This window comes from Panthera onca, chromosome D1, assembly GCF_046562875.1.
Source record: "Panthera onca isolate mPanOnc1 chromosome D1, mPanOnc1 haplotype 2, whole genome shotgun sequence".
NCBI lineage: Eukaryota > Metazoa > Chordata > Mammalia > Carnivora > Felidae > Panthera > Panthera onca.
In genome coordinates, this window is record NC_138348.1 from 42,768,862 (window position 1) to 42,785,790 (window position 16,929).

Below are 16,929 nucleotides of genomic sequence, written 5' to 3' on the forward strand. Positions count from 1 at the left end.
TATTTGGCTTGGTACACATTACGTTTTAACACCATTTCCCTTCATTTCATAAGAGTGAAGAGATAAAAACTATGCAGAGAAACTCACAAAATTTAATTTGGCCAACTCGGTGAGTGAGCTTCTCCCTTCCCTCTTTTAGTCTGTCTCTCTTCCCACTGCTGTGCTGGTTTCTGGGTTTTCTCATTAGAAAAACTGAGTTATCACCACATATGTTATCACTTGCAGGGGACAGCTATAAAGAGAGTAACCTGTGTGAAATGTTTATATTGTAAAAGTCCTAGGTCTGAGAATATTGTAAGAAGGTGAGGCAAATCTCTAGTAAAGTGCTCTGCAAGGTGCCTGCCTTGTCCAGATGTTGAGTCCTCTGTAACTTCCCAATGCCCAGTCTTATTTCTAGCACCATGGACTGTCACTGTGGGTGAAATTAACTAGCAGAGTGCCGTGCACATTCTTTCTGTGAGCTGATGTTAAAAAAAAAGGAAAAGAAAAACTGTAAATTTTAAACCTGATTTTTATTTTTAATTTTAAATTCTATACCACAAAGGGATTTATCCTAATTATCTTTTTATTTTACCTAAGTTCTCATCAATTTTGAGTTTTCTTTGTTGGTTTTTGGGCCTATGGACAGGTAGTTATAGTTGGTAAAGTTAAAAAAAAAAGTAGTCTATGTTAGTTCATTTTTTTCAAGTTCTTCAGATTATGACCAAAAAGGGCTAGAGGGCTGATTTTAAAACTGTTATAGTGAAAGATGGTATTTGAAAACTTTTGATGAGGGAAATTGCTGCCATATTTACATTTTGAAAAGTGTTTCCTTATTTACACACTATTGACTTCCTATTGAGACTCAAAATTTTAAGTACAACTGGTAAAGAATTCAATGGATCAAACTCAGTAAATCTGAAGTCACTGGAATAAAGGCCCCTAAGAAAAAAAATGTGTCAATTTTAAAGGTCTTTCCTAACTGAAGACCATTTTGTGATAGAGCCAAAGGTTAATAAAATCAGTAGTGAATGTAGCAATTTTACAGATAAGCTATTCACAACAAGTGTAGTTACTTGAATAAAAAGCTAATTCAGTTCTAAAATGCCACATGCAGTAGCAGTGAATAGCTGCTTTTAGGTGCTTTCTGGAGGAGGATAAAATACAGAATCACGGCACTCTTCTCTTCCAGCGTCCCTGGCTGCCTGTAAATTGCTGTGAATGGGGCTGTGGGCTGACAGGCTCTATTAAGACAAACTGCCTTTCTCATCGGAGAGATAAAATAAATCAGGTGTTTAGTCAAATTAAAATACTTCAGCTGGAGCAGGCCCTGGGGAGCACTGATCCACCTGACTAATCTGAGAGAAACTCAAGACAGATGTGGTTTGGGGATAAAGACGACCCCATGGAAAAAAAAAAAAAAACCTGCTGCACTGTCTTTGGAGTTGGAGAATAGATACAGTTTATAGCGGAGAGTGTCAGGCACACAGTGTGTGTGATATTGGATAAAAGCAGGCACATTGACTTGTAGAGAAGCTGTGTGCAGAAGGTTTTTTGCTGGTTCCCTCTTTGCGGTTTATGAAACTACCTCTGTTTTTGTGTGGGAGAGACTATTTTCCAGCAGTGCTTTTTGGAGATTTTAAGATAGCCTGAAGGATGTGAAACAGATGATAGGCAGCTACTGATGACCTCTGCTGGCCTGGGCAGATTCTCTGGATCTGACTTTCCTTTTTTCCAAGTTGATTTTATCACAACTGAAAACATAATTCAAGACAAGACTTTTTACAGAGAGTTAAACCGCCTTATAAGAGTTTTCTATGTGGCCTTTTGGCTTCAACATAGCCGGACAGTATTTAGGTTGCCTCACTATGCCCCATAAATTGTCTACTTTTTCAACAACCCTGACAGTTATATAGATCTTCCTCTACTTATGATGGAGTTACATCCGGATGAACCCATTTTAAGTTGAAAATATGCATTTAATAGTTCAAAATGCATCTAATCCACCTACCATAGCCTAGCCTACCTTCAGTGTGCTCAGAACACCTTCATTAGCTCACAGTTGGGCAAAATCATCTAACATCAAGTCTGTTTTATAAGAAAGTGTTGAGTATCTATACAATTGATTGAATATCAGACGGAAAGTGAAAACCAGAATGTATGGGTGCAGTATGGTTGAACTGAATCAGTGCTTTGCTCTCCTGATTGTGTGGCTCAGTGGGAGCTGCGGGTCTCTGCTACTGCCCAGCACCTACAGAGAGGATCATTCCCTGTGTTACTGGATGCATATTACTGTTGCACAGTCGTGAAGTAAGAAAACTTGAACCATTGTAAGTCTGTAGTTTTTTTTTCCATAGCAAAATTATACATTCAACTAAACTAGTATTTTTTTAAGCTTATGTATTTCTTTTGAGAGAGAGAGCAGGAGTTGGGGAGGGGCAGAGAGAGAGAGAGAGGGAGAGAGAATCCAAAGCAGGCTCCACACCGTTGCACAGAGCCTCATGTGGGGCTTGAACACACCAACCATGAGATCATGACCTGAGCTGAAGTCAGACGCTTAACAAACTGAGCCACGCAGGTGCCCCTAAACTAGTATTTTTTGAGATGAAATAACTTGTGTTCACAGGTTGGTTTATTAATGTGATTCAGATTCGATGTTATTTTTAGTACAGCAGTATAAACATTTGCTGTTAATTAAAACAGAAAAATCTAACACTACAGGTTTTAACTACTTAGGTGTAAATCACTATATGTGAACAAATACAATGGGTATAGAACAGAAAAATGGTCATGCATCACATTTAGAGAGTGTCAGCTATTGTACGGTGTAAATTGATTTCTCCTTAATTATATATATGTATATATGTAAATTTATATATACATATATGTATGTGTATATATAAATTCCCCGTTGAGGGAGAATTTTAGATTTGTTTTGCTACTATATTTCATTCCAACTGCATTCATTACGGCACTCACATCTATTCAAAATATATATGTGCTCCTCAAATTTAAGGAAAAGATAGCAATAGTCTTATATGAATGCCTAAATTTTCTAAAAATATTGCTCTCTGGCATGCTTTTTAAAAAATTATTTAGATGTCACTGAATTTTTACAATTAAACAACTTGAATATCATACTGATTTGTGAAAAGATCAGTTAAATTGTGTTATTCTGTAAATGCATATATACATGTCTAGTAGCATTGGAAGCACGAATGCATTTATAGACCTTTGGCTTCACCTTGAACAGAAGAAGCTAAGAAGTCATGTATATGTTATCCTCAGCTTCTCTGTTTCCTATGTAGAGGAGGAAGGGGACTGTATTGAAGATTGTTAAAACAACATTATTTAACCTAGGAGAAGAGAAAACCTTCTAGTTTTTCCTTGGGAGTGTAAATACCAGATCCAACTCTTGTGTTGGCCCTTGCCCCAAATTTCCTATGAATGCTTCTCTTTTTTAAGAATTGTGATGCAGTAACTTTCCCAGTTTCCAGTAAGTCTTCTCTTAACTCACCTCATATAGAAAGGTATAGTAAGAAAATTACAGGTAGATCAGAATATTTCCAAAAACATATGCAATAAAATGTCCATATATCCCAAATATCTACTCTTATAATCTTCCAGACTATTTTCCACACCATAGGTAGAATGACCACATCATTCATCCCTTATTTAAAATACTGTAGTTATTTTTGAAACATTCTTAGAATAAGTATGAAGTTTATCAAGCATGGTCTATTAGTTCACTGAATGGTGTGAACTTTTACTACCTCTGTACCTCATCTGGTACTCTACTCCCCCCCTTTTTTTTTCCTTGCTCAAGTTTTACTACCTTCTTTCAACTTGTGGAACACACTGGAACTCCCCTCCACTGCCCCCTCCCCCCCCCCCACCCCGGGGCTTTTGCCTGTGTTGTTTCTCCTGAAAAGCTCCTTGATCACCCTCCAACTCTTTGACTACTTAACTCTATTCATCTTCCTGATCATTTGTTACTTTTTCAGACTATCTTTCTTACACTTGGGCCTCCCAAACTTGGTTAAACTTCCCCCAAATATCTGTCATTTTGTAATTCTTATTTAGTTTTTGTTTACATTTATATGTGTAATTGCTTGATTAAGGTTCCCTACTCTCATGCACTTTGGACTCCAAAGTGCACAAGAGTAGAGAAGTCTATCTGCTTTTTCTTGCCATAGTATCAGTATTCTGGTATATAGTTGCCATTCAGGAAGTATTTTGTTTTAATTAGAAATGACTAAAATAAGTAAATAAATACATTTCATACTTTTTTTGTCTTCTCATTCGTATATATATATATATATATATATATATATATACATATACACACACACACACATCATGAATTAACTGAGCTTGTTGTACTTTTGAAGAAATTTTATGATTCCCACTGGGAACCTGCTTTTGTATTCATGAAGTTCTTTTTTTTACCAAGCTGAAATTCCTATTGCTGAAATAAAAACTCATTTAAAAAAAATCAATTCCAGTAGCTAGAAAGAACAGCTGGATACAGTATTTGTTCCTTTATCAGTTGAATACATTTTCTAACATCATCTCATGATTATTTTTCTTTTAATTTTGATTTTAGGCCATCTTTCAACTCAGTGAATCTTTAAGCATATGGGATACTGACAGTTTGTTTTTTTCTTTATTTTTTAAGGACTTGAATTGATATTACAAACCCCAAGATAGTCCTAAGTGGCATAGCTTCTCTGCTGACATCAGTCTTACCTTCTGGGAATCATACACTAGCAAGTACTAGCCAGCATCCTCTGAAGGCTCTGTTTGTCCCTGCAGCCACTAAGAAAATAGGACCACTGCTAACTGAAATATTTTTAGTTTCTCAGATTGTCCTCGTGCTTTCTTAGCAGGACTGAGGGGAGTTTCATAAGGAGATTGGAAGTCTACTCTTCCACACACACAAAAATCGGCAATCTTTGTCCCCTTTGACAGCTGGTGGCATCTTTCTGAAAAGCTTTCAAATCATAGATCATTTCTTCATAATGAAACCTGTGTGGCTCAGATACAGTGGGTTGAAATTCTTATCTTATGCTGTGGTAAATGCTCTAATTTAGATTCACAAAAGGATTCTGTACCCTTTACTTAGGAGAGCTGTGCAATTTGCCCATAAAAAGACTGTTCAGCACCATTAGTGCATACCATAAGTGTTCAGCGACATCATATTCATTAAACAGCACATCCTTATGCATAACCTTTTCAACCTCGAATGTGTTTTTTCCCTTTGAAGAATGACAAATGACAAAAGGGTGAGAGAGGCCTCCAAGCAACATTGTTGCCTTTAAGGATGAACTTGAGAACTTTAGCTTGATCCCTTCACAGGGGGAAAAACATAAGATTCAATCCTATCCTTACCTGAGGCAAGGCAGTTTTTTTTTTTCCCCTCCCTCTCTGTAGAACTCGTTCCAAGGCCAAGAGAACAACTCCTGACATCCAAGCTTCAGAGACAGGTCTTTGCACAATAGAAAAGTTTTATGAGATCAGTGATTGGAAAATTCCTTCTGTAACACTTATTAAGCACTTACTATGTCTTAGATCCTGTGTTGGTCACTGAGATAGAGATAACTAGCTAATATTATAGAATATTAATACAACCCATGGTTTCTAATCTTTGGTACTAAATATCATAGGTTTCCTATCTTGATCAGATAGATTTGGTGGGGATAAGTAGGGGTGGGGGGGGGGGTGAGAGAGAGGGAATATGGTAAAAAGGCGAGAATGGGGATAGTTCTACTTTTTGTTTTGTTTTGTTTTGTTTTAAAGAGCCAGAGGGAAGAGCGAGAATTTTATTAGCAATGATACTTTTAATTGGCAGGGTTGGTGACTAACTCTGGTGTTCATTCCACTGATACTCTGTAGTGTTCCTATACTCACAGTAACCTCCAGTTACTGTCCCAGATGGTTAAGTGTCTTAGGGTAGTCCCTTTCTAAATCCGCCCTCCACTTTTCCCCAATTCATTCAGACTTTTCTCAAACTTGTGAGATATCTTCTCACTTCCATTTTAGGTACACCTGAGAGCCTGGCAGAGAAAGAACGGCAACTCTCTACTATGATTACCCAGCTGATCAGTTTACGGGAGCAGCTCTTGGCAGCGCATGATGAACAGAAAAAACTGGCAGCCTCACAAATTGAGAAACAACGGCAGCAAATGGACCTTGCTCGCCAACAGCAAGAACAGGTGAGCCCTGCAAAAGGAGCTGATGAACTGGAGAGGTGGAATGCGCCAAGCTCAGCGAGTAATCACATTGATTGGTTTATTTGTCATAAGCATTCCTAAAAATAAAAAATAAAATAAAAAAAGAAGGAGAAGAAGAAAAGAAGAAGGAAAGAGAAAGATGGAAAAACAAAGGAAGAAGACTTCTGGAAATCCAGGGTCTTTAAGAATACTGAGGGGATATGTGGAGAACAAAGAAAGGCGTCATAGCAACTGGGCATAACTGAAAGTGATAACGTTATTCCAGAACATTTGGATTTGATTAATTATTTAGGGACTCATTCACACAGGCATCGCATGCAATCCTAGTGTAGCTTACCCATGAGTAAGTTGCTTCTCTCTGGGCCTACTCTTCTCATCCGGAAAAGAAGGGTCCTGGTCTAGAGAAACTTTGAAGATCTTTAAGCTTACTGGTCCCATGATTTTCTCTGACTTTAAAGCTAAGGTGACCATAGGCCTCAGTTTTCCCAGAATAACCATGGCTAATGCCTGTTTCCCAGAGTAATTATTAATAACCCCTATTCCACTTGCAAAAGTTGGCCGGGTTTGAATGATAAATTATATGGTCACTCTATTTATAGCATAGGTAAATCATTGAAAACAAATTAGCACATGGCTCCTCTAAGAATTTGATTTCATTGATTTAGAAGTGAGAAAGAAGAAAAAATAGCAAAGTTTAAGTGTATATCTTTTAAAAAATAAATCACTTTCCCAAACCTTTTTCCTGTCTCATAAGAGTACATTAATCTAATAACAATGATCCTATAGAGTAGTCCCTGATGCTTTAGATCAGATGGACCCAAATTAATGTGCAGTTTTTAGAAATCTGACATTATTACTGGAATTATCTTTTCAGTTAAATGTATTTTATAGGGGTATATAGAGCAATATATGCTCTGTTGATTTTAATGAGTTGTGACGTCTGGTATTTTATATGCTTGAATATTTGCCCACATGTAGGAATATGGACTCAGCCCCTAATGGAAAATAACATAAAGGAACACTGTAAAAAATCAGAAGTTAGAATGTCATTTAGCCATCCAGAGATGACACAGTAATTAACTATTGACACTTGTGAATAAGCTAGCACAAATTAATCTTGACACATTTGCAGACGAGTGATATCTTACAGTGAACACTTTGTAATTATATTTCAAAATGAAAATTAAATGACACTTAAAACTAGGTTGTCATGCTCAATGAAGCGAGCATGTAGCTCAACCGATTGGCAAATAAAATTCAGAATTTGAGCCACATGGTGCTTATGTACCATACTTCACTGTGTCAAACCCATACGTCTAGAGTGGGTGATAGTAATTGCACTGTGGTGTTTTGGATGCATTTCTATGCAGCACTTTATCATTTAGGAGGGACCATCAATATTAGATGCCTAGTAGTGTTTCACTGGCTTGCTAAGAGGAAATAAATATTCAGAGGGTCCCACATCTATACCTAGAGTTGCCGAGTGAGTTGCCCATTTCTGATTTGAATAGTGACAAGCAGACTGAGCCTTTCCAATCTGATTACATAGTGTTTCTGTTTTGCTTATAAAGCTTTGGAGGGGAGTAGTCCCACTTCTCAAACTCTAGCCTATGATAGGGGCAGCTTTATCATGAGTTCCAGTATGAGCCAGTCATCACCAGAAACCACAAAACAACATTTTGGAGTAGACTGCTATTTTTTGTTATCTCGGGCTCAATGAAATGTGATTTGGGTGTTTCCCTCTATTCTAGGCTAAAGAATCAAAAAGACTCAAGAAATATACAGTTGAAGGCTGATCCACCTTCATTGCTACTTCTAAGATTGCCCATTCTAGAATATTGGCTTTTGGAAATAGAAGAAATAGGAACAAAAAAGCTGTAACTCTTACCTATAGGGCACTACAAAACCAAGGCCTTCTAAGTAATCTGGGGCCACTTCTCCGCCTAGCTTCTTACGCTGGCAGTGTGTTCTCATAAGGGGTATCCCCCGGACTTCAGCTTTTGAGGCAATAAACAGCCTGATGCCTTCCTCATGTTTTATAGTAAGCACCATTATGCTAAAGGAGGTGTTTGCTCTTCTGAGGGGCAGATTCGGATCCTCCACAGAGCCTGCTTTAGGTGGTTAATATTTCTTCATATAGACCAGATTACATGTTAACATGTTGAATTTGATTTTGGATGAAGGTAAAACTCATATGTGGATCGTGACCTTTAAAATGAACACATTGCCCTCAAAAGGATAAATGGATGAATATTGAATTTTGTTTCTAAAAAATGCTTTGTATGTGTGACATCAACAAGAAAAAAAGAAAGATTTGAGTTTTTGCTGTTTTCTTTTGCACTCCCTTGACAATATTTGTAAGTTTTATCAGCTCTGAAAATCTTCCCTTCAGAAAAGATTTCACCAAATAGACCATGTTTGTAAGTAATAGAAAGTTATTTCCTGTCTTTGCTTACAGATTTTACTTTTTACATCCAAATTAAGCTCTTGAGAAAATGTAGCCAGAGTTTTCCCGTCTTTTTTGTCCAAAGATCAGATTTCAAAATTCCCATTCTTTCCCGACGACCATTGCAGATATGGATGAACTGCTCACAAATGTCGTACAAGGGGTCCTGTTCATCTACAGAGAGAGATTTAGGGGGTAAGCAGAGAGGCGGCACCTGTTTGAAATTTTTCATTTTCTCCAACTTACTAAGTCTGCCTCTCTCATTTTATAGGAACTGTTTCACATAGGAGTACAGTAAAGCATTCTTGCAATTCCAAGAGAGATACCTGGGGTAATGGCAAAGGTGCAAGCATTTCATTTGAACTTAATGAAACTTTATTTCTGATAGATTGCAAGACAACAGCAGCAACTTCTGCAGCAGCAGCACAAAATTAATCTCCTGCAGCAACAGATCCAGGTCAGTGTATTTTATTACTCTCGGCTGATTATACTTAGATACTTTCCTCCTTGAAAACGGAATTGAAAATGCTGCAAATGTGCCCCTTTCCTGTTTACAGCACCAACAGGGCTGTTGCTCAAGGAGGTTGTATAAAATTGTATGAGTGGATGTAGGAAACATCGACCGTGTGGTGGTCTAAGCATTCTTTTCTGATGTGACACGTAAACAGAATAAACCTTATCTCTTTTTCCTTCTGCCATTTGCCTAGCACAACCCAGTGGAAACCTAAATGGTTTCAAAGGTAGCACACACATGCTATTTTTATTGCCACAAACCACTTTCTGCTTTGTATTTTACCGTCTTAATAGTATCACAGGGAGAAGCTTATACTTATTTGCTTGTTAGGACTGTCTGAGTAGGTCAGTTATGAGAAGAGTCTTATGACCTGGGCAAAGATTGATAATGATTAATTTGTTCTTTAAGAAATAGTAACTGCATTTCTGCTAGGTGCTGTGGGGAGTGTGAACATCAATGAATAATTATGTGTCTTCAAGGAACTTACAATCTAGAAAGGAAGAAAAACGTGTTCCCAAATAATTGTATCACAATTTAAAAATTCCCCTTTTTTGTTGTGGCACTGTGACACAAATGCATAGATAATGATTACAATGGTCTGGGAAGGGATTCTGATTTCTGGCATTCCTTTAGAAACTTGATGGTTAATTTAACTAATAGCTCTCTGAGATCGGTAAGGGAACTGACCTCCACTTTTGAATAGGAACATAGGTATGTGACTTCTAGAAAGCCATAAAATAAGGAACTGTTTGGTGATTAATCCTCAGGAATACTCATCCCAAATTTATGTGTGCCCACCACAGCCTCTGTGGTTTCTCTTGGTTGCTGTGTATATTTTCTTTTTTCTTCCTTCCTTTTTTCTTTTTCTTTCTTTCTTTTCCTTCTCTTTCTTTCCTTCTCTTTCTTTCTTTCTTTCTTTCTTTCTCTCTCTTTCTTTCTCTTTCTTTCTTTCCCTTCCTTTCTCTTTTCTTTTCTTTTTTCTTTTCTTTTCTTTATTTTGAGAGACAGAGAACAGAGGAGGGGCAGAGAGAGAATCCCAGGCAGGCTCTGTGCTGTCAGTGCAGAGCCCGATGTAGGGCTCAAACTCATGAACCATGAGATCATGTCCTGTGCTGAAACCAAGAGTCAGATGCTTAACCAACTGAGCCAGCTATGGATATTTTCTAACCTCTGGGATCTGTTATTCAGCCTAGTTGGGACAGTATATTGTGAATTATATTATTCCTTTGCTTGAGTGTAATATTATACCTTCCTGTATTTATTTTTTTTAAAGTTTTATTTATTTTTGAGAGAGAGAGAGAGAGAGAGAGAGAGAGAGGAAGAGAGAGGGAGAGAGAGAACAAGGAGGGGAGGGGCAGAGAGAGTGAGACACAAAATCTGAAGCAGGCTCCGGGCTCTAAGCTGTCAGCCCAGAGCCCGATGTGGGGCTCAAGCTCACAAACCATGAGATCATGACCTGAGCTGAAGTCAGACACTTAATCAACTGCAACACCCAGGTGCCCCATATATCTTACTGTATTGAAAAAAATATTAATTCACATAAAGTCATAGTTTACTCTTCTACTCTTCTACTCTTTCATTGGTGAAAGCCAGTGGTGTTAACTTAGAGCCTTGCTTCATTTCTTAATCATACTTGGTGTTCCATTTAAAGTACCAATTTGGGGGGCGCCTGGGTGGCGCAGTCGGTTAAGCGTCCGACTTCAGCCAGGTCACGATCTCGCGGTCCGTGAGTTCGAGCCCCGCGTCAGGCTCTGGGCTGATGGCTCGGAGCCTGGAGCCTGTTTCCGATTCTGTGTCTCCCTCTCTTTCTGCCCCTCCCCCGTTCATGCTCTGTCTCTCTCTGTCCCAAAAATAAATTAAAAACGTTGAAAAAAAAAAATTTAAATAAAAAAATAAAGTACCAATTTGGTGCCTGAAGAAGTACTTGTACCTCATTTGGCATTTTGTCCAGCTATCTTCACCTGAGGGTTTTAACCAGTGTTTTTGTTGTTTAATTAGTTCTGATTCTATCTTTCATACACAAGTCTGTGTGTTTCAAAATAGAGTCCAAATACAGGGGAGATGGAATGTCTCTGGCATTTTTGACAGTCAGCTTTTACAATGAAATCTCGGAATAATTTCTCCTCCTGATATCTTATCTCTTTTATAACTCATGCTGAGATCCTTAATTAAATAACTGTCCAGGTGTTCCCTGATTCTGCCCTTATTAGAATTTTCAGTGTAGCTCCTACTGCTAAGGTCAAGATTTTTAGCCTGTGGTTTCCTACATTTTTCTCTGGATTCTTCTCTAAGAACTCAGTAGGTGTTAAATAACCTGATCATTTAGTTCTCTCTGTTTCTCCTATTTGTAAAGCAGGAATGGAAGAAGTTTCCTGAGATGTTCCCTTATCAGTTATTTATTGTTAATGTTTTTCTACATCTTCATTACTTACTTCTTTATTTACTTTGAATGTATTTCACTTTTCAGTCCACTGGTGTTTCTAACAAGTGGCTGTCTTAATTGATGTTTGTTTTGTGGTACTGAGGATGTCAGATGAATAGCAACCAAATCAGTTCACAGCATTTTTATGAAATAGCATTTATTGATAACATATGATTTTAGTTGTAACTTTACCACATGAAATTGATGCCTTCTTCAGGAAACTATAGAATATGATGTTAAAATATTATTCATCGGAATGTTTAATTTGAGAAGATAGGAAAATTGTTTTTTCGGGTTTTCTAATAGAAGTTTAATTACTTTTAAAATCGTGGCTATTTCTCGTTGTTTAAATTTTTAAAAATTGAAGCTAATCAGCACTTGATCTCAGCTGTGTAAATTATAAAATCAGAGAGAGATTCAAAGTGTCAGAGCTGCATTCACTTTAGAAATACAGGAATCTTCATAATAAGAATTTATATTTTAAAAATAACAGGAAGCAATAACCTGTATTTATAGTTTGTTCTGTCCTGAGCTACCGCAGTTACTACTGCGTATCTTGTCAGTATTTATCTTATCAGTGTGCGACCATTCGAAGAATTTTTCAAATGCTTAAAAATATTCCTTACACAAAACATATTTATCTCTGACACTTATGAAGCAGGTATTTGATATTCAGACTTTCAGGTGTTTTGGGGGAAGGGGAATGGATTAAAAGTATTTTTCAAATATGGTTTTTGATAAAATATAGACATGATCCAATTTAGGAGAGATTATTGGTGGGCTAATTTTAGTACAGTTTTTTTGAGCAAGATATGAGATTTAAGCGATGCTGCACACATTTTTCTATCATGAAAGAAACATTCTCCTGTTTGAAAACAAAACAGAACAAAGAGTAAAATAAGGTGAGTACAAAACGTACTTTCCCTTCTGAGAACAAATGTATACAGAGACCATTTGAGCAAGTTTGACCTTCTTTCTTCTTTTTAAATCTTGAGTCCTAGAACCTGTTAGCTAACAAAATCAGCGAGATTAAGCCATGGCAATTGGCTATGGATCATGAGTATCAGCTGGTTACATTCAAGATTGCTGTCTGCTTATAGTTCAGAATGCTGACTTGTGAATCAGTACTGTTGTTCCTGATGTTGCAAACTATAATAGAAAGAAAAGGAAGAGTGTCTAACCTCTTACAATAACCACACACCAACACATCTGGGCCTATTGTAATGGAAGCAAATGAAAACCTGAATGGCTTGCACAAATTGAAATCAGGACTTTTCCTTAGAGATGGGAAGAAGACATGATGAAAACAGTATTGTAAAAGTCCCCATGCTTATTTTATGTGCAATCATTCAAAACTTATATGTATAGTTAAAAACCATATTATTTTTTTTCTTCCTTAAGTATAATTTTTAACATACTTTTGCCTTGGTAAATTCTAACTAAATTTTCAAAGAGATACATTTAAGACCATGTGAACCATGTTTAGAAAGCAAGATGAATGACTTTGTGAATCAATGTTTTTATTTTTTTGATGAGTCAATTTTTGCCATTAAAAAATCAGGTTAATAACTTTAAATGATTATTAAAATGCTTTAATATTAACAGATCTTTTAGGAGGCTGTTTGCTTAGTGAATTCAAATCCCTCTGTTTGTGCTTTGGGGAAAATGGTGATTCCTCTAATTTGTTTCATATTAAGTAATTCCCCCGATATAGAGCCCAGAAAAAGTTGGACATTTTTGATTCTTCCAGGACAAAAATAGCACAGTTTTCATCAAGTGTATGGAAAGCCAAACTAATAGATATGGAATAGATATGGAATAGATATGGAATATGATCCTTGGAATTGGGAATGCCAGTTCTCATCCTTTAATTCCAAAGGACAGATGACTGCTTCAGTAATTTCATCCTCCTTGTCCCCTACCATTGCACTAGAGTATCTTAGCCAGTCTTTTGTAGCATTTTATTTATGAGTTATGTTGACAGGTAAACAAAATTCACTTGTAATTATTGGACACATCAAAGCATATTTACAGTATTTTAATCAACCAGTACATGTAAGTCTAGTCTAAGCAAAGGAGAAAATACTTTATAAATCCTGCTTTCTTGATCCACCTATATATTTATTTACACAACCTCAATTGGGCATGTCATGGTTTTTGAATCTAGAGAAGTTATTCTTCGTGGATACAACATCCCACATTCTTTGGTTTCAATAGCATGTTACTAGGAAACATTGATGGCATTTTGTTGCTAAAACTTAATCTTTGGAGGAGAATTTAGCTCATGAAAGTATCTTGGTAAGAAGGTTACTTTTTGAGTTTTTGATAAAATATAGTCTCTTCAAACCCCAATTTTAGAGTTATTCAAATGGCTTATATTGTGTGTTATATAGGCTGTGTCCTCTCCTGACATCGCTGATGGAACAACAATGGTCTCCTAACAGTAGACTGGCTGGATGGGGTATTACCTGGGCATTTGGCTTCCTGGGCCAGGGCCAATGATTTCATGAATTCATATACATATGCCTTTTTAAGTTTAATTGTGAAACTTGAAATTCTTAGCTTTTTGTTAATCTTTACAATTGGTGTACAATATTCATTGCCCTTCCCTAGTCATTTTTTTTTTTTTTTTGGTACAGAGAGAGACAGAGCATGAACGGGGGAGGGGCAGAGAGAGAGGGAGACACAGAATCGGAAACAGGCTCCAGGCTCCGAGCCATTAGCCCAGAGCCTGACGCGGGGCTCGAACTCACAGACCGCGAGATCGTGACCTGGCTGAAGTCGGACGCTTAACCGACTGCGCCACCCAGGCGCCCCTCCCTAGTCATTTAATACATACATTAGATGGCAAATTCCATCTGTGGAAGGCCTGAACCAAATGTCATTGCTGCTGCTTTGCACATACTCTTTGTCTCATCGGAAAGCTGTCCCTTTTAAATGCGGTAATACATGCTGCTTATTTGCAAAGCCAAGTATTTGTCTCTTCACTGAGACGTTACTCTGTTCTTAAGAGTATATGACTATTTTTTCATACACAGTATTTTCCATTTTGATTACAATATATTCCTGTGTGCTCTTCATATGTTTTGTGTGTCTCTGTGTGTTTGTCATGGGAGAGCACCATTAGATATGCATTCTTCTTCCTGTCTGGTAACCAGAAGAGATGCTAATATTATAAGAAAGGAGGTGATTGTTCTTAAACCATTAAACAGAATAATTTGAGATGGACTTTCACCTTTTAAGGAGATAAACCTTGCCTTTGTTTCCTTCAATATGATTAACTACAGGCATTTCAGGTATCTGCTGAGCAGAATAAGGACTACCTTTTTATGTGAAGTAGTTGTCTAAAGATCAGAAATAATTACTTTGTACATTAGCCTTCATGGCCTGTATGACCTGGTTAATTAATTTTTTGCTGGGATAATAATAATAGATATATATTTAAAGATATGCTTCATCATTAAATATCTAAGTGACCTCTAATTTAAGAGCTGGACCTTGGCATTTATTGTCTTTTGGAGATGGCTGGAGGAACCGACATAAGACTGATGAAAGTCAGGAGTGCTCCGGGCTCATGTAGTCCCTCTGTCTTATGTTGTACCTCTTTGTTAATTGTATTTAGCATTGGTAAACAAAAAGCAATTACAGTGCTCCTGTTTTGACTCTAGCCAATAGTCCTTTTTTTGTGCTATTGATCAGGTAACGAATCTCCTTCCAACAGCCTCTGAACAGGACTGAGTAAACCCACTGGAAGTAATTTGATACTACTATTGGCACTGCACATGTATCTGATGCTCTCTTGCAATGAAATGAGAGTTATAAACAAAGCTTAGAAGTCTAGGATTAGCCCCCAGCTTCAGCAAGCCCTTAAAATATTTTGTAATTCTATCCTCAATCATGAATTAGCCAGGAAAAACAGACCCTTTCTCCTCTATTTCTCTGCTGTATGCTGTTTTTAATTGCCCACAGGCAGGCTGTTGTGATCTTCTTTGGAAGTTTAAAACCAAGATAAAAATGCAAATCTAATTATTTCTTTTATGTAATCTAATTAACTTTTTAAGTAATGATAGATGCTCCGTAGCTTGCTTCAAACATTTTAATAATGAAGTTTCTGAATTATAAAGAATAGGTAAAGCTGCTATAATTCATGAATAACAAGGGCCTTTGCAGCTAAAAATGTGAATTCTCTGTGGATTAGAAACTCCGTGTTAACCATGCTAGACTGTTTGTTAAAGTTGGAGTGGATCTAAAAATAAGAAGTGATACTTGCCCAGATCCTATGAGCTGCTATATGGAGTTATTAATCTGCTTGCTGTCTGTTTTCTAAATGTGGCCTATGGCAAAGATCTTTCAGCAGACCAGACCCTGAATCTCAGTGCTTTCCAGGCACTATGCTTTGGTTTCCTTAACCCCCTCTAGGTGAGCCTCCATTCTCTATTTTATCTTCTTGTGCTTTTCTCAGACTCCACTCCCCAGCCCGCTGTCTCTAACTACCAATACTAAAAAGTCTGGGAAACTAAAGTCTTTGCTTCTTTCTGGCGTTAGTGAAAAAGGGAGAGTACATTACCTCTTCAGAGGCAGGAGTAGCAGAGTGGCAGATGATCCAGGTGGTGTCAGCATGTGACATTACGTAATAGTGAATCAATCCCATGGGGAAAAGGAGGCTCTCTTCTATTTTTTTCTTGATCTCTCTGATTACATTGAGGGCTCAGTTTAGTGTTAGTCTTTAATACCTTTCTAGGATGTGCTAATCTCTCTCCGTAGGGAAGACAGAGAGAGAGAACATTTTAGGCTCAGAGTCTTTGGAGGCAATAGTATTGAGCTACAAGTAAAAGGAAATAAAATTAAATAATATAAAACTTGGATTTTAATACTTATCTGGTTATCTTCTATTTATGACAAGAGATTTTCGTTTTCTATTCGAGGTAATGATATAAAGTTTCCTTTGAAATAAATGTATTTAAGCAAAAATAAGTCAATTTAAATAAAAGCCATAAGCAAATAATTGTTGGGTACTTGGGTATGGCAAAAATGATGAAGGTAGTTCTTCAATAATGAATTTTGGGAAACCTTTGAAAGAGTACTACACTAAGAAGTATTAAATGATCCCCCTCCACCCTTTTTCCACATTAGTAGAAGGTTAAACTTGGAAACATCATCTAGAGGTCCTCATGATTCTCATTCACTCATCACAGGGAGGGTCGGTGGCTATCCCTGGTGGACAACAATACCGTGAGTTTATCATTAAGCTATACTAAAAATTAACCCTGACATTATGGGTTTTTTTTCTTCCTTTGCAATTAAAATGCCTTTTCTGTTTATGAAGTAAAGGTGA

At 37.1% G+C, this 16,929-nt stretch overlaps 1 protein-coding gene across 17 annotated transcripts in view; it reads left to right on the plus strand.

Moving 5' to 3' along the window:
• The window catches only part of SOX6 (SRY-box transcription factor 6), a 693,831-nt gene that overhangs the window by 482,661 nt on the left and 194,241 nt on the right, over window positions 1–16,929 (plus strand). For all 17 annotated transcript variants that reach the window (XM_078433264.2, XM_078433262.2, XM_060606110.3 and 14 more), the window contains 2 exons: window positions 6,022–6,194; window positions 9,047–9,115. In XM_078433264.2, coding sequence (XP_078289390.1) covers window positions 6,022–6,194; window positions 9,047–9,115 — 242 coding nt within the window. The remainder of the gene's footprint in view (window positions 1–6,021; window positions 6,195–9,046; window positions 9,116–16,929) is intronic.